This window comes from Cottoperca gobio, chromosome 5 (genome assembly GCF_900634415.1).
Source record: "Cottoperca gobio chromosome 5, fCotGob3.1, whole genome shotgun sequence".
In the NCBI taxonomy this organism is placed as follows: domain Eukaryota; kingdom Metazoa; phylum Chordata; class Actinopteri; order Perciformes; family Bovichtidae; genus Cottoperca; species Cottoperca gobio.
Window position 1 is genome coordinate 10,096,037 of NC_041359.1, and position 17,661 is coordinate 10,113,697.

General features: G+C 39.8%; 1 protein-coding gene across 4 annotated transcripts in view; it reads left to right on the top strand.

The window, feature by feature from the left end:
- The first annotated feature begins 498 nt into the window (after window positions 1–498).
- Window positions 499–17,661, top strand: part of dnai1.2 (dynein, axonemal, intermediate chain 1, paralog 2) — a 49,463-nt gene continuing 32,300 nt past the window's right edge. For 3 of the 4 annotated variants that reach the window (XM_029432627.1, XM_029432628.1, XM_029432625.1), the window contains exons 1-19: window positions 514–700; window positions 876–941; window positions 1,109–1,207; window positions 1,404–1,484; window positions 1,779–1,905; window positions 2,202–2,257; window positions 2,432–2,587; window positions 2,788–2,847; window positions 2,977–3,099; window positions 3,772–3,856; window positions 3,969–4,086; window positions 4,217–4,260; window positions 4,423–4,672; window positions 4,909–4,996; window positions 5,296–5,377; window positions 5,538–5,617; window positions 9,350–9,498; window positions 12,029–12,128; window positions 17,340–17,522. In XM_029432627.1, the coding sequence (XP_029288487.1) occupies window positions 668–700; window positions 876–941; window positions 1,109–1,207; window positions 1,404–1,484; window positions 1,779–1,905; window positions 2,202–2,257; window positions 2,432–2,587; window positions 2,788–2,847; window positions 2,977–3,099; window positions 3,772–3,856; window positions 3,969–4,086; window positions 4,217–4,260; window positions 4,423–4,672; window positions 4,909–4,996; window positions 5,296–5,377; window positions 5,538–5,617; window positions 9,350–9,498; window positions 12,029–12,128; window positions 17,340–17,522 (1,980 nt within the window). In that variant the 5' untranslated portion in view covers window positions 514–667. Of the gene's footprint in view, window positions 701–875; window positions 942–1,108; window positions 1,208–1,403; window positions 1,485–1,778; window positions 1,906–2,201; window positions 2,258–2,431; window positions 2,588–2,787; window positions 2,848–2,976; window positions 3,100–3,771; window positions 3,857–3,968; window positions 4,087–4,216; window positions 4,261–4,422; window positions 4,673–4,908; window positions 4,997–5,295; window positions 5,378–5,537; window positions 5,618–9,349; window positions 9,499–12,028; window positions 12,129–17,339; window positions 17,523–17,661 lie in introns of all 4 variants that reach the window. The other variant, XM_029432626.1, reaches the window with a different exon arrangement.

The window sequence follows — 17,661 nt, forward strand, 5'->3', positions numbered from 1 at the left end:
GGAACACATTCATGCATTAACGGTGAATTAAAAATATATAATAGAGACATTTGTAAAAATATATACTTATATAATACTGCATTTTTGATTGAATGATTAGATTTTTTTTCTCACCCTACCATACATGTATTTGTGACATTGCACATTTGTTTGCCATTTTAGGAAAAATACAGCCATCCCTTTTGCCTGCAATATGATAACATGTTTTTGTTTAAATCAAAGCACACTGTTCTGCTTGCTCAAATTGGACAACAAAAACACATTAGAGAAGAAAATACTGCTTCAAAAGTTAACATCAGTGATGTGTGGCTTTCAAAACGTATTAAATAATCTCAAGGGCTGATACAATGAAAATGTCAGTACGGTGCTAATAAACAGTAATTCACAACTGAAATAACGGACAGCTCGAGGACACGACGAGTGAGCTCCGTGTGGGAATTATCTTGACTTTATTAGCCCTCTTTAATGACTGACCGGGTGGGCTGGTTGTCTTGGCAACCTACATACAGCAGCAGGTAGCTTTCGAAGAGCGAGTCTTCTGTTGCTTTTAGCTTACTAACGATAAATATTTAAAGGTTTATTTTTTACTTTGTGTCGTTGTGTTGTATTTTGACAAAGCTAAATAGCTCAACTGTTGGCCAAGTCATTAAACTGGAGTCTTTTCGAAATGCCAAATAACGCTGCAGCATCAATGAGAAAGGTAAATGCCAACTTTGTTTAGCTAGCTAACTTATACTAACGCTAGCTAACTTAGCAAAGTGATACTGTTACGACACAGCAACGAAATAAAGTAAAACAGTACAGTACTTAACGTGTGTTCCATTATTATTCTAACCATTTACTAAGTTAGCTGGTTTTCATTTGTTTTCCAACAGGGCTCAACTGTTCAGAAGGTCATTTTACCTGGTGCGAAGTCAACCAAAGCTGCAAACAAGAAAAAGGTGGGTGCACTTCAACTCACGAAGCATTGACGAAATTCCAGAAATTGATGACAATTCAGAATTTTGGCATTTCGCAGCAGTAGGAAGAACTATTAGAAACACATGTGCTATTACAAGTTGATGTCATTTTTAATTAATATAAATCTATTTTGTATGTACCATTACAGGATGAGGACGAGGGAGTGGATGCAGCTGATGGATGGGATGAGTGGACTCATGGGAAAGCACTTATTAAGCCTCCAGATCAACTAGAGCTCACTGAGGCTGTAAGAGATCTTCATTGCTCAAGTTTTAGACAGCCACATGGGCTGTGTTAAGGGAATTGGCTCAGACTTTGCAGCTGCATCTTAATATTCTTTTTGGTCAATATTTTTTGCAATCAAAACCTTTGCCTTTACCTTAGTCAGGTGTGTGTAACCCGTGCTGCTATGTGCTCTGCTTTATCTTTAATTATATTATAAGGGCCTGAAAGAGGAAATTACAAGGATCCTGACTGCAAACAACCCACACGCCCCCCAAAATATTGTCCGATACAGCTTCAAGGTAAAAAAGTTATATCCAGGCTTATTGCTTTACATCACTCACTGTATGCATCACTGCCTAACTGAAGCCACATCGTATTATTTTAAGATAAATGCAGACATTCTTTCTTCCTTCTCAGCTAGTCACATTTAAAAGATGGCTTTCCAAACCAATGTCCCTCAACTTATTTCTTTTATGAGTTTTATACAATATGTGGTAAATTAACATACATTTTATCCCCTAACAACAATTAAACAAAACTAACAGGTTTCTCTGCTCACTATTCCTCACACTACTGCTTATTGTGCTTCCCAGGAACGTTCTTACAAGCCTACCAGTGCTGTGGATCAGATGGCTGTTCACTTTGTGTTGGAGGGCAGCCTCTTGCATCAAGACTCTGATGAGGCTTGTAGACTGAGGGCCAAGGAGGGTCTCCCTGAGGGTAGTTACTGAAACATGCTGCAACAATATTCTTTGTTTAAAGATCGCAGTAACACTTTGTTTAATATTCTAGGATAGTCAAATATCCTCTTCCACAACAACTGCACACAGTGTTGCAGTGTGTTCTTGTAGCATGTAGTGTTATATTTTGCTCTCTGTTGTAGTGCATAATTGGTGCCACAAGGTGTCACTTTGAACATGTGCCATGAAATTGAAGACATGCTTAAAGTTTATACGAAAAAGAGTGATGTGTTTCTACATAGACAAATTATGATTTTGTATTTTTAATGTGTCCAGAGACTGCAACAGTCGACACTGGAGCAGAACCGGATGAGGAGAAACCAGAAACCCTGGTAAAACAAAAATGCTTTGTTGAACAAAAATTAAGGGCACTGTTTTGTGTTGGACAGTATATTCCATTTTGAACAATGCATGACAGGGTCCTTTAGATCCACATTTCTTCACAAGGTTAATAAGTCAAGACTATATTTGAGCTACAATATTTTTCCCTGATTTGTTTTTCACAGGCAACACTTGTAGAGGATGGAGGGGAAGTGGAGGAAGCTGGAGAAGAGGACAGACCAGACAGTGCTGCCTCCAAAACCGACAGAAAGGAGCCAAAAGTTACTAACCAGTTCAACTTCAGTGAGAGGGCCTCCCAGACCCTCAATAACCCACTGCGGGTAGGAAGCAGTAGGAGAGGAGCATCTTATGTCTTATCTAAACACACGTCTATTATGTAGTAGTTGAGATATCTAACACTTAAAAAAGGAAAGTTATATACTGCAGGATATGGAAAAGATAATATTGATGTGTGCATAATAAAATATTCATAGCCTGGTGCATCAAGAGTTTCGGTGCAGTCATTTACATTTTCCTGTAGGAGAGAAGCTGCCAGACTGAACCTCCTCCACGCAGCATCTTCACCGCCACCGCTACTCAGGTACTGGATTGCCTGACTTGTTTAATAAAAGAGATGTTTAGGCTTGGCTTGTGTTCATACTGTTGAGCACCAGTGAATATACGTATGTGCTCACATGGGCTGACTGTAGCAACTCTATTCTCTTTGCAGTGGGAGATCTATGATGCGTATGTAGAGGAGCTTCAGAAACAAGAAAAAAATAAAGAGAAGCAGAAGGCATCAAAGAAAGATAATGACAAAAGCAAGAAGAAGACAATGCTGATGGAGACTCAGGTAAAGTTAGTGCTTCCTGCCTACGATTAGCATGTATCTTATATTTGCATACTAGAAGAGTTACATCTGATATTTTGGGTTGGTTAATGCATATGTTATACATTTTAGCAAAGGTGTGAATTTTTGTTTTGTTAATTTATTTATGATTTTTGGGAGTTCAATCTCAGCTCCTATAATAAACCGTGTAGCCAAAATACTCAGACCCTTTAGGACCAATAACTACAAATGTTGATCCCACAGCCATTACAGCATGAAATCATGCATTCTATAACATCAGGCTTTCAATCTAAAGTCCTGGATTCAAACTGTAGTTTTTACTATTTATTGTATCGGCATTTAAAAAGGTAACATTCTGAAAAAGAATGAAAATAAATTGGGTATTGATGACCGGGACCAAAGTTGGTTAAAAGATTTAAGTGAATGTGGAAAATAATAATAATATATAATGTTTTATTGTCAGTTTTTTGTAGCAGATATTTTGTCCTCACAAAGGACACCAGAGAAACGTTGTTAAAGGGAAGGACAAGGGTTAATGTTGTTGCCATGCTTACTATAGATACATTGCCTTACAATACATTGCTAAATGTCATAGTTTCGTATCTCCAAATCTAACAATACGACGACACAGGACTCGTGATAGAGCTCTACCATCATACACATGTTCTGTTATAGACTGATGACATCACCAAAGTGGTAAAGGCGTCCAAGATCTTTGAGCGAATGGTTAATCAGAATACGTTTGATGACATAGCACAAGGTATGTTCTAGTGAATATGTCACGAGACACAATAATAAACTACAATCTCATTTGATACTCAAGTTATTACAGATTCTGTTCTCTCTGCTTCTCTTCTCCTTGCCCTTTTCAGATTTCAAATACTTTGAGGATGCGTCTGATGAGTTCAGGGATCAGGAGGGCACCCTTCTTCCTTTGTGGAAGTTTCAATATGACAAAGCCAAAAGACTGTCTGTCACTGCCCTCTGCTGGTAGGTTTGCTCATCAACTCTGCTAACGTTCCCTGAGAATGATGTTAGTTATTATTCTTGGGGGGATAATATGTAGCTGCAACTGCCCCACTATCTAGTGTTAGTTGGTTGATGCCCCTGTCCTCAACAGGAATAAGAAATACCAGGACCTTTTTGCTGTGGGAATGGGATCATGTAAGTATGCAGGATAAAAATGAGGATTCATGAGTGAGCAGTTATGTTAACATTTCTGAGACTATTTTAATTTGACCTAATTTAATCAGATGTTTGATACTTGTTGCATATTTGATATTTGACCTGATCTTTCATCTTCTTCTCTACCACTCTGCCGGACAGACGACTTCAGTAAGCAGGGGCGTGGCATGCTTGTCTACTACTCATTGAAGAACTCTGCCTTCCCAGAGTACATCTATCCCACCCATTCTGGTGTCCTGTGCCTCGACATCCATGAGCAGCACTCCTACCTGGTGGCGGTAGGCTTCTATGACGGCTGTGTGGCTGTCTACAAATTGAAGGAGAAGGGATTTGAGCCTATGTATAAGAGTTCAGCTAAGACTGGCAAGCACACAGACCCCGTCTGGCAGGTGAGAGGAGGAGACAGGGTAGTCACTCCACCCTTGCGCTATTACTTTGTCTCCATTTGGGCATTTACTTGGCAAGATTTATCCCTAACCAGTTTGTTTGTAGGGGAAGCATGAGGCGATGCTGAGTTATGATACTAACCAAGAGTTTCATGTGCTGGAGAATAAGCTTTTTCACTAAAACCAACCATTTCTTCTGTTTTCAGTAGATTTTATTTTATTTATTTATTTTATTCAGGTAGCGCTGGCAGAACGATGACATGGACAATAACCACAATTTCTATTCTGTGTCATCTGATGGTCGAGTTGTGTCCTGGACACTCGTCAAGGTTAGCCGAGGCATTATATTTATTTACATATATTTTCTCTATAACTTTTACTCTTATATGGTATTATTAAGTGTCAATTTCTCTTTTTGTATGTTATCTCATCAAAATTTAATGAAACTTTCGAGATGCTAATTGCACGCTTTTTTAAGAGCACTCTGGATTAGTGTGTCTGTGTGTTTGTTCACATTTTCAATTGTTTATGTTTGTTTTCATTTGTAATTGTAATTGTTTATAGCTATAATTTGCATGTGCATACGGTATATCTATTGCTGCATCACGGTGTGTTTGTATTCTTGCAGAATGAGCTGGTCTTTACAGACATTATCAGGCTGTCACTAAATGGTGCTGTCTCTGAGGGGCCAGAACAGCAGCCTGGCATCGGTAAGGTCTCCATTACTCCTCATATCATTTTGTGCCTGTTTATAACAATATACACATTTACAATACCATTTCTTTAACTGCCATGCTCAGTCTGGTACATCAGGTCAATGTCTGTAGCAGTGCGTGTCTAACTTAAGTGCTTGATGGCTCGTGGCCACAGCCTATGGAACATCGTTTGACTTTCATAAACAGATCGACTATCTCTTCCTGGTGGGCACAGAGGAGGGAAAAATACACAAGGTATGTATCTAGGATTCCACTAAGCTGGTTTTGGCTGGGTGACATAGGCCACTTCTAAAATTACATTAAACATGTTTTTGACGTGACTCATTGAGACAGTCAAATGTCCAGGGGGATGACGGAATCACAGCATTACTTGTGATACGAACACATCATGATGCTTCACAATTGCAACAGTAACGATAATATAGACAAATATACGATGCACAATACATTACAGGACAATAATCTATGAATTAAAACAGTATGTGTGTAACTAATAAAAACATGACCCTATAAAATTGCAAAATAGTTTTAAAAAAAATTACTTAATAAGTTAGTGTATCATTCACTTAATGTACGTACTCTCAAGGAACTATTCATACTGTGTAATCATTTGCATTATTATATCCATTTTTAGATTGATTTTTGAACACACAAGTTGCCATGGATATTAGATTCAGTAGAGACATGAAACTTGTGAGTGAATTCTATAGTATGTGCTACATAAACTACGTAATAATATCGATAAAGCACTATTTTAGCAGGTAATATACACTAAATTCATTTATTTTTCAGTATATTTAACACAGGTGTCCTAATTAGTTGTCCTTTAGTAATGTTGATTATAAAACTGAGCCAGTGTCAAATAAACTGCAAGACTTGATGTCAGTGTATCAATTATGCATCACAGCAGGGGAGCCACCCAGAGTGCATACCAATGGCCGCTGACAAAGGAGCGAGACAAAACAAGGCAGACAAAACAAGTCTGGAATATTTAACATATTGCCAGTTATCCATACAAAGTCAAATGTGCTAAAAGTTGAGTAGACATTGCTAGGGACGCCCAGTATTCATTTTAAAAGATGATTTGACCCTTTGTTAGGCCCTGCGTTAGGTATTGTTACGCCCTTTTTTACTGTCTCTCACGATTGCATCACCCCATGACTGCGACCACTATGACCCATATCTTTCAACCACTGCCTCCATATTACCAGCTCTAATTTCCCCTATCTGGCAACATGGTGTCCTGAGGACCAATTTAAGAGTAAGAAGTCAACTAGTTAAACAGGGTCAGTAATAAATGTCCTGGGCCGTCTGACAGGTGACACCATTCTCTAGCCCTGACCTAATGTACTGTACCTTTAAGCTGCATTTAAATCCTACTCTCACCAAGCAAAGAGCAGATACTCTGCAGCTTAATCTATATACTTACCAATAGCCACTAGTTAACAACCCCACTGGTATGAGAAAGCTTTCTAAGATATGTCTTACCAAAGAAAATAACATTGTTTAAATATGAAACATCGTTGCCAATGTCACACTCTTTTGCCAGTTTTGTACACAAGCTACTGTACATAAACAAAAAACAAAAGTTTTGTGAAGTTAGTTGGTTGGGACAACTTTTGAAAATTCGTTTAAGAATTCTGCTGCGGTTGTGCACCAAAGCCTTATCCCTAAAATGTGTTTTCTTTCTATTCCACTCCTAAATGACATTAGGATCATCTTGGGGCTTCACACAGTCTCGCAGTATCTGCCCTGAAAAACAGAAGCTCATTTTGTCTGTCGTGCTAGGCTGGCACTGAAGAGGGTGCACATACTAGAAAGTTTCCATTATTAGTGTGTGTTGCTGTATGTGTACGTGCACTTATGTGTTTCCATGTGTCCTGTTGGGAGCGCCTCAGGCTTGTCGTTAAGCGTTTATTGAGTCTCCCTCTGTCCACATCAGACAGCTGGTAGTTTTTGGATGGCCTCCCACCTTCTCTATGCTTTTCTTCCTCATGTTCTTGTTACTGTAGGCAGAAAGGCACTCATAAAAGCTTCATTCGTTTGCAGTTACCGTGCCCTGGTTCTATTGATTTAATAACACAGAATTGTTAAAACAGCTCACTGACTAATGCACACATCAGTGAAATTGGCTGATGTTTATAAAATGAAATTTAGTGCTTGAGGGAAGTCTTTCTCACATGATCATAAAGAGAATAATGTTTGGTAGTGAGATAATGAGAGTTAAGGTGGCTGCTAGAAATGTAACACATGCAAGATCACACACTTATAAAAGAGCTGTACCATTGCATTGGATGACATTTTACTTCATTTCAAAAGATAAAATACACATGTTTAATGCACTGCACTATGGTGCATAAACAATATTTAATGCAATACACTCATTAGTGTCTATTCACACGTCTGAAAAAACACCTTCTTCCCATATCAGACAAGAATTATCCTTGAATTATACTGGAATCACTTAACCTTACATTTTGTTAACAAGCAAACATGTTTATTGCATCAGAGATAAGATACATCTTTCTTTTTTATGAACATCGTTTTTAGTGGAAAAACAAACAATTAATCCAATCTTGATTAAGGTCATCATAAATCATAAGCCCCCTGCATAAATAAGGGATCAATAAGTACATTTAAAAAAGGCTCTATTTTTCACTCCTCTTCCATGATAGCGATCTTTTTTGAGACTCATGTGAGGATATCCACGATAATCTCAATAATGAAAATTCACCACGATCAATTTATTGTGAGTGTTTTTTAACGCGTTCTGTGATAAAACCCTGTATCGCCCCATCCCTTAGATACATGATGCCTGTATAGAGACACACACCTTGGCTGCATTCCTGTGAAATCACCTAATTTATCTAACCCTGCTTGCAGACATATGGACAGACACACAGCCAATATGTGTGATGAAATATGTTCTGTCTGTCACCTCAAGGTTTAGTGGCACAGAAACCCCGGGAGGGGATAGATAAAGAATCTTTCACCTCGCTGCAGGTCAACAATCAAACTGTCAGTGTTTGGAGGTGCAACAGCTGTCCCCACGAGCTGTCGAGCTGGTATATCCTGGATTGTCCAGTTAATGTATCCCTGCAATCTAGCTGTGGACAATTCAACATTGAACCATACAGGATTACATTACTCTCTCCCTCTCAATATATATATATATATATATATATATATATACAGTATATAGTCAGTATAGAGACTTCTAGCCTCTCTCCAATATGCAATGTCACAGCAAGACTTTTTTATCAGCTGTCAGTGGAAAAGTGCACAGATACATCAAATGTTCTTTAAAAACAATTTATTTAAGTTCTACAAAGACTTCCTTAGAAAACACGATTAGTTCACAAATTCAACTCAAGTCATGTCATTATCATTGTTAATATTTCATATGTTTACAAGTCATAAAGACTATTACTGCGCTTGTTAAAATAGTTGTATAATATCCTCTGTGGCACTGGAGGGACCTTTGTCAAGTCAGAGTGATGTAGGCCTGGGTTTTCTCTGATTTCAGCACAACATTTTTATTAACCGTACTAAACTATAAACACCAAAACAATAACAGTTTGGATTACATCAAGATTTCATTGAGCTGAGCAGAAACAGAAACTCTTCACCACAGAAACTTTAATTGAATTTAATACTGGACATGTGAGTTATCACATAGTACTTTAGGAAGCAACTTGAGAGAAAAAGTAGAACATATAGAAATATGCAATGAATTGCTGTATACCTGTATTACCCTTTAATTTATAGCATGGTAAAAGCACATAGTTCCAATTCCAAGACACAATATGTTTTTCTTGACAGTTCTTAGACGTTTCTATTTTCAAATACAGTGGTTACAGTAGCAGGTGTCACCAGCAGACAGTGAATGGGATCAGTCACTGGGTTAAATCTAGAGTTTATACCATCATCTTTGGTCCAAATCCAGACTTTGCTTTTATTCCCCAGTGCTCCAAGACTTACTCAAGCCAGTTCCTGGAGACCTATGATGCCCACAGTATGGCAGTCGATGCTATAAAGTGGAACCATTTCCACCCAAAGGTTTTCATCTCCTGCAGTTCAGACTGGACCGTCAAGATCTGGGACCATACCATCAAGTAAGACAACTGATGGAGAGAGAGTGAATACTGGCAGCTACTGTGGATACGACATCACTCTACACACTGTATAGTGTACCACAACATTTATTCAATTTTGTCTATATGTTATATAGTTTTTAGTAGAACCTTCTACAGTATTATTTATCATCAAATGCCATTTCTATTCCTGTGCAGTTTTCCAGTTCTACATTATTTAAATTTCATATATGAGAAAGTACAAACACCATGTCTATGATAAACAAGTTATGGTTGGAAAAATGTTGTGGCATCCAGAAAGCATAGTGTTATTATTATTGAGTAATAGCACTAGCTCACTGCACACTACTGCCTTAACTGGGCATCCCATCAGACACAACAGGGTGCTGGCTGGTGGGAAGCGTTGCTGCACTCATGACTGGGGTGCATTCAGTGTTACAGTCTCTCTGTGGAACTCTTCAATGTTGGGTGCAAAGAAGGATCTTGTGAATTATGTGTTGGACGCCGACAGTGAGAGTTAAGCGGTGACAAGAACTACAGTGCATGAGGAATTGTTGGTGTCACATTGGGAGAGAAAGGAGAAGAAATACAGAGAGGAACATTGGCTGATGTTAATTTCAGGATTTCCCAGTAACTGCAGCTTTTATTGTTATTTCAGATTGTGTACTTCTTATTAAAGTATCATTTATATTTTTAATTTCAGCATAATTAAAGTAAATGTAACTGGCTGGAAGAAGATACAGTTGTAGTGTATCTCTCATGGGAAAGAAATGCTATGGTTAGTTATAATATAGCCACTGGAACTTTACACTGTATTTATATTTTCATGGTTAGCAACAATGCTAATGTTCGGTGTTCAGATGTCTATGTACAGTCAGAGACAAGATAATCATCATTCCTGTAATCCTTTTATAATATTACACTATATTAGTCTTTATTACCTTCTTATACTCATGGACCCAGCATATTGACTAGCCCACAGTGCCTCCCACTTCTTGTCAGCACAGGCAACTTAACTGATTAATGATAGTAATCATCCTCCAATTATGAGAGAAAGGGTTTTCAAGAATGATCCATAACAGCCCATAGATACAACACATTTTCTTTCCGGCAGAGGGTCTGACTCGATCAAACAACTTTTCGCAAACTTTGCCACACTGTTCAGAAGTATCGTGAAAACTTTATGCTAAAACCTGCTGAGGCTGATATATCCTGTAAACATAGTGTCACATAGCATTAGCCAGTCCTCAATGAGCCAAAGTAGTAATTGAAGAGACTTGCATCACACAAAAAGTTAGCTTGATAATTTCACCTCAGCCTAGAGATACACTTGGGCATAATTTATGACTTGGATTTACAGTTTGTGCCGTGTCATTCTGTTATAAAAAGCCCTCTCTTGAAGAGTCTGGGACAGATTTATCAGCCTTTTGCACCTAATTTCAGACATTCTACACCTACCAGAGTGCATGTTATTTATCAAACAGGCAGAGCCGCATGAAAGCACAGTTTGTCTGTCATCTGAGCCACATTTTGCTCAAAAATCAATAATGGAGGCTGCCCGAGGCAAATAATGGGAAGAGTTTCAAGTGTGGTTGATTGTGCATTCTGGTTTGTTTACTAAGGTTTGTACAAGTCAGTTTTGAACAGAAAATACTCCCCCTATTTTATAAATGTATGAATATTTGTGCGTATACTGTATTTAAGGAAGGGTGGGTGTGTAAATAATCAGTATTCTGTAAAAAAATATATTGTGTGGAGTTTTGAATGCACTTCAAAAAAGTACATAGTGGAGCTTTAATGAAAGAATAAATTAATACAGTAGATGAACACAACACATCTATTCCAAACAAAGAGGCTGTACATGTGTGGCTGTAAATATTCACAGAGCTGCTGAAGCACTATTTTGAATGCATTCTTGATTCAATATTGCTACATATTGATTTAATTTGCTGATGGTAAACCTATTTTACCCCTGAATAGGGCCTTTTAAGAACTGCTTCACTTGCAGAATGTGTCTGGAAGGCCATTCAGATGTTGAATGTATAATTAGTTTCTGCCTTAGTAAATCAAACACCAATTACCTACAGACTGCTTGTGCAAATTGCTTTCATGTACACATGTAAGTCTGACCTTCTGTGTTACCAAAGTTGCAGCCTATTGAAATGTAACATTGCTTATTCTGTCTCTCACACTCACTCTCACACACACACACACGCACACACACCTTAGTAAAGAGAGGTTTCCACCACTGGAAACTGCAAGAAATCACAGATGTACCATTGCCTTGACCAAAGAAATAAAGTGTACGGTTTTACCTACGGTTTATCTATAATGCAGAATCAGATAGATTGAGCTAAAAGTCTGATGATCTTTCTCTGACTGCATCTTAAGACGATGAGTAGCTGTTTTTGTTTTCCCTGGGTGACATTGGATTTCAGAGGCACATAGAATGTCATACAATATAATGAAAAGTTACAGATTTCCTATCTGACCGTGTGTGTGTGTGTGTGTGTGTGTGTGTGTGTGTGTGTGTGTGTGTGTGTGTTTTCAGCACTCCACTGTTCACCTTTGATCTGAATGCAGCTGTTGGTGATGTTTCCTGGTCTCCATACTCCTCCACTGTTTTCGCTGCTGTCACAACAGATGGAACAGTAAGTGTACATCTAAACTTAATAATTATAATAATAATAATACATTTTATTTAGAGGCGCCTTTCAGACGGAAAACAAATTAATCAAACCGACATAGATAAAACAGGCAAGACAGAGTGTGGAGTGAGAGGAGGATCTGTGATAACAAGTGTTGTGGTTGTGTTTCAGAGTGAGTAGGCCAGTTTAAACAGGTGGGTTTTGAGGTGTGATTTGAAAGTCGTAATGGAGTCAGACTGTTTGATGTGTGGAGGCAGAGAATTCCAGAGCCTGGGCGCAGTGCAGCTAAAAGCCCTGGCTCCCATGGTGCTGAGGCGGGAGGTGGGGACAGTCAGGAGTCCGGCTGAGGATGAGCGCAGGGAGCGGGAGGGGGTGTATTCCTGGAGGAGGTTTGAGAGATAGGTGGGGGCGAGGTTGTTGAGAGCTTGGATGAGGATGGGGGTGATGTGGTCAGACGATTTGGTGCAGGTAATGATCCGGGCAGCCGAGTTTTGAATGATTTGGAGTCTGTTGAGTAGTTTTGTAGGTAGGCCAGAGAGGATAGGATTACAGTAGTCAATCCGGGATGTGACAAATGCATTAACCAGGATTTCAGTGCTGGATTGTGACAGGGATGGGCGGAGTCTGGAAATGTTGCGGATATGGAAGAAGGCAGTCCGGGTGATGTTTTTTATGTGGGGTGCAAACGAAAGGGTGCTGTCCAGGATGACACCAAGGCTTTTGACATGGCTGGTGAAGGATACAGGGAAGCCGTCGATCATGATGTTTGGGGGTGGGATGGTTAGAATTTTGGAGAGGGTGTTTTTGGAGCCGATGAGCAGGGCCTCAGTTTTGCTACCGTTTAGCTTCAGGAAGTTCCTGCTCATCCAGCTCCTGATGTCCTGGAGGCAGGTGGTGAGGGAGGTGGGGGGGAGGGCGGAGGTGGGTTTGGTTGAGATATAGACTTGCGTGTCGTCAGCATAGCAGTGAAAGTGGATGCCATGGTGACGGAGGATTGTGCCCAAGGGGAGGAGGTAAATGATGAATAGGAGTGGACCCAATACTGACCCCTGGGGGACACCCAGTGAAACAGGAGAACACCCTGACCTGTGGTTCCCCAGCTGGACAAACTGTTGTCGGTTGGTAAGGTAGGAGGAGAACCAGGAGAGTGCAACACCAGTGATCCCAATGTCAGCCAAGCGTGCCAGGAGTAGTGGGTGGGAGATTGTGTCGAAGGCAGCGGTGAGGTCGAGAAGGATGGCGATGGTGAGCAGTCCAGAGTCAGCTGCACGGAGGAGGTCGTTGGTGATTTTAACCAGAGCTGTTTCGGTACTGTGCATTGGGCGGAAACCAGATTGGAAGGGTTCATGGAGGTTGTTTGAGTCGAGGTGGGCAACCATCCTCTCAAGGGTTTTTGAAATGAAGGGAAGGTTGGAGATGGGCCTGTAGTGATTAAGGTCAGCTGGGTCAGCATTGGGTTTTTTGAGGGTGGGTGTGATTGCAGCCATTTTGAGGGTGGGGGGTACAGTTCCAGAAATGAGGGAGGAGTTAATTATATTAGTGATCATGGGGGAAATGGACGGCAGACAAGCTTTGATGAGGGTAGTGGGGAGGGGATCAAGCTGGCAGGTGGTGCATTTGGCTTTACAGATGAGCTTGGAGATGGTGGCTTCTGATGCTGGAGTGAAGTTGGAGAGGGTGCTGGTGGGTGGTTGGACCGTGGTGGCCATCCAGAGTGGGTCCGTCGAGGGGGCGCCTGATGAGGCCAGCTGTAGGTGGATGTTGCTTACTTTGGAGCTGAAAAATTGCAGAAAGTCAGTGCAGCGTTCAGGGGAGATATTACATTACATTACATATTACATTAAACTTACATTTTGTAGCCCACAGATGCAACTTAGAAGTTTAGCATTTCATAACTTTTTGGCCTATTTTGGCCTTCATAATACTCTTGTTCAAGCATGATTCTTTTATTTAATCTCACTTTATTAATTGTATATTCAACTGTTTTATATTTATATTTGAAGAAAGCAGATTGTGCACTGTCTACATGTGATGCAGAATTAATGAATTAATTAAATATTAGGGATATTTTCATGTTATAGGCTTACTGTACAACCAGAGTCAGACCTATAGGATGCTTTGTCTGAAGACTATGATGATCACCACCGCACATCTGCTGTGCACCTAAGATAACATGAGCTTGAAACTTACCTGACGGAACAGCTGCACCACCTGCCACCCACTTCATTATTGTCCTTGTAATATAGCTATAGACCCAGCTGACGAAACCCTTACCATATTCATAAGTCTACGCTTCAGGTAATTGAGTTTGTTTCTTGTGACAAAGGTGACTTCCTGCCCTGCCAGTGGTTATTGATTCCAGCCAAGAGCAATTTCAGTGGATGCCGTGTTGCTTATCCGCTCATAATTTCTTACTATGGCTGCAAGCTGTGCCCATCTGTTTGTCTTCGCACCAGTCTGCACCATGCTATAAAAGTCCAGAGTGTTGTGTCTGACACATTTCCTGTCCAGTGTGCCAAGGGAAGTCGAGTAAAAGTGACAAAGAGGAAATGAGAGCTGAGCAATTTGAGAGAGACCTTATGTGATAGCGTGTGTATGTGTCTCCCGTCTTCTCCAGTGCCACAATTTGCCACAGTCTCGCACAATACATACTGTAGTATACCCTGGATTATGCAAATCATTTTACAACCAAACACCAGTCTTAGTAAGATGATGAAAGAGAGGAAATGTCAGATCTGTGAGCAAATTCACAACGATGAATCAAATGTCCCTTTTATAGTATACAAGTTGCAAATAACTGGCAGTGCATACAGCTGATTTTTAAACCCAGAATAAAAGCAGCAGTTTGCTAGAAAGCATATTAAATCTCAGTCCTGTATTGCAACTTATTCTCTGAAACTGGATCAAAAGCAATTTTCAGCAGCTATTAAAAAAACTCATTAAAAGCTCATCAGTCGGCATACATTTTACAAGCACAATATCCACTCTATCTAAGCAGCAGGAAGGACAAGAATATTAAATTGGAGTCGATTAAGGTCAGCGTGCCTGGTACATTTTTTTCTCAGCGTGACAAACTCAAAACTGAACTATCATTTCATTTCAGTCGGATTTTAAGGATGTGCATGGGCAAGAATAGCTCAGACTTTTGTTGACGTGAGCTAGATATTATATATAGGTATATAAGAATTTACTGTAATGCTCCATTTTGAGATAGTGTACATGTCATCTGTAAACTGACAGGGGTGTGCAGAAATAACTAGACCCACTAAATAACTGTTGTAAATACAGTCCAAGCTAAGGCTAAATTCGACATGTGGTCGCTGCCACATTTTGAAGAATGGCGGCTTATTGTCAGTATTCCCACATTCACTGATGCGGTCACAGTGCTCCATGGTAATCGGCAAAATCTTCGCCAAAAAATAGTTTCTTTGCAGCACATTTGTCATTTTCTCCGACGGGTGTCTGGTAGCGCTTGAGTGACTCATGAGCATTAACTGTGCGCTCCTTGCGTGTTTTTTTCTGTTGATGAAAACCTGACCTGCTGCTGCCACATTGTAAAATGTCAGGGACACAATGACGTACGTCTGTGTGTGTCTGTGTGTGTCTGTGTGTGTCTGTGTGTGCGTGTGTGTGTGTGTACATGTGTTCATAAGGATAATGACTTCCCTGGCAAGCTGAGGTGTAAGAAGGACACCGAGTTGTGCAGTGCAAACAAATATCTCGTGGTTCTCTCTGTCCTCGGGATGAAATAATGAAAGGTTCAGGCTTATTCTCCAGTGAGTAGTCTCCAAATCCTTATTTTCTCTCTGTGCAGCTCCTCTTAACCCTCTGCACGTGTTCTGCCTCATATTTCAGTTAGCATGCCTGTATCAGCTCATGCTAGATTAGATCTGATACTTTAACAACATCAACCTAAAGTAATAAAAAACTGCCAAAGTTATTCAACTAATTTAATTCAAATCAATTCAAATTTAATATAAAAGTTTGATAAATCATTACGGCTGCACAATATGTGGGAATATGCGATAACGTTGTTGAATATCACAACAATAATATAAAATAATAATAATAAACAGATATTAAAGTGTACCCAGTTCTGTCCTTATGATGCTTTCAGTGCTCTGCTAAAATACAAATTGCTTGTTGAATAAAAAAAAGAAAGGGAAATCATTTCCAACAGTCTTTCGTTGATCTGAATACAAAAGGGACCAAAGAATAAAAAAGAGCCTAGAAAGTGCCGTTTTCTACTCTTACCCTCTTTCAACTAACTCAAAAGTTCCCTGAGTGCAATATTGATAGTTAATAGTGCAGTCTTTGACATCACAATGACGATAAAAAAAAAAATAAAAACGGAATATTGTGCAGCCCTATAAATTATAAGCAATCATTTCAGCACAGTAAAATGCATGCCTGCTCCAAGTTGTTTGAATGTTGTGTGAATTAAAAATGTGGTCAGTGTGTACTAATGTTGCATTAGTGCTAATATATCAAAAGTGAATAACACTGCAGATAATGGCTGTAGTGGTGGAAGTTACAGAAAGTCGTACCCTGGTAGAATATGATGATTGGTTGCAAGTGATGACTGCGATGGTTTGTGTGGTGCTGGTACACTTACACGGTGTGAACCCTCGCGGCCCGGGCACAGTCATCTTTCTGGTAAAAGGAGTGGGCTGTGCTTTGCAGTGGGCTCATTTGTTGCTGACAGATTGTCTAAATGCACTTATAGGCTGAAAGAAGAATATATGTGATCTGGTTTCTTCTGGATAAAAATGACTATGATTTTGTGTTGTGGCTGTCAGCACAGACAAACACACATATACACACATAGGGACAGAAGTGCACATCGAATTACTGGGAACACCCTTCCTTGCACCAGATGGTCAGGCTGCATCCCTGCAGAGGCTTGTGCTCCACCAGTCTCCTTCTCTCATAAAAGACAACACAAACACAAGATATGAAAAGGCAGCCTGTCTCAACAGATTTAACCTTCATTTACTCATCTTGGAGGCAAAGTCTTCAGACGTACATCCTCCAGCCTAAATATGGTGATCCGTTTGATGGGTCAGTTTTTATCTGATTTTTATTCAAACCTTCAATCAGTGTTAGTGGTAATGCTCCTAAACTCCTAACATTACATTACATTACATTTCAGAGGGTAAGGGTAAAAAATTCATAAACAACACATTCATTCTTTCGATTACTCATCTTTTGCAGGTCCATGTCTTTGACCTCAGCATCAACAAATATGAGGCCATCTGCCAGCAGCTAGTGGTGGCCAAAAAGACCAAGCTGACTCACATCGAGTTTAATCCCATATATCCCATCATCATAGTGGGCGATGACCGAGGCTATGTCAGCAGCCTCAAACTCTCCCCTAACCTCCGCAAGAAACCCAAGGTAAGAATCTTACCAAGTTGCCAGAGAGGGACTTTCATTCACAGAACAATTGTTTGAGCTACTTGACTCTAAAGCTGTGCCCATTTTAAGCCTACCTATAAGTGGTAAGAAAATAAACCTGTCGTATGCAGCTGCTTTA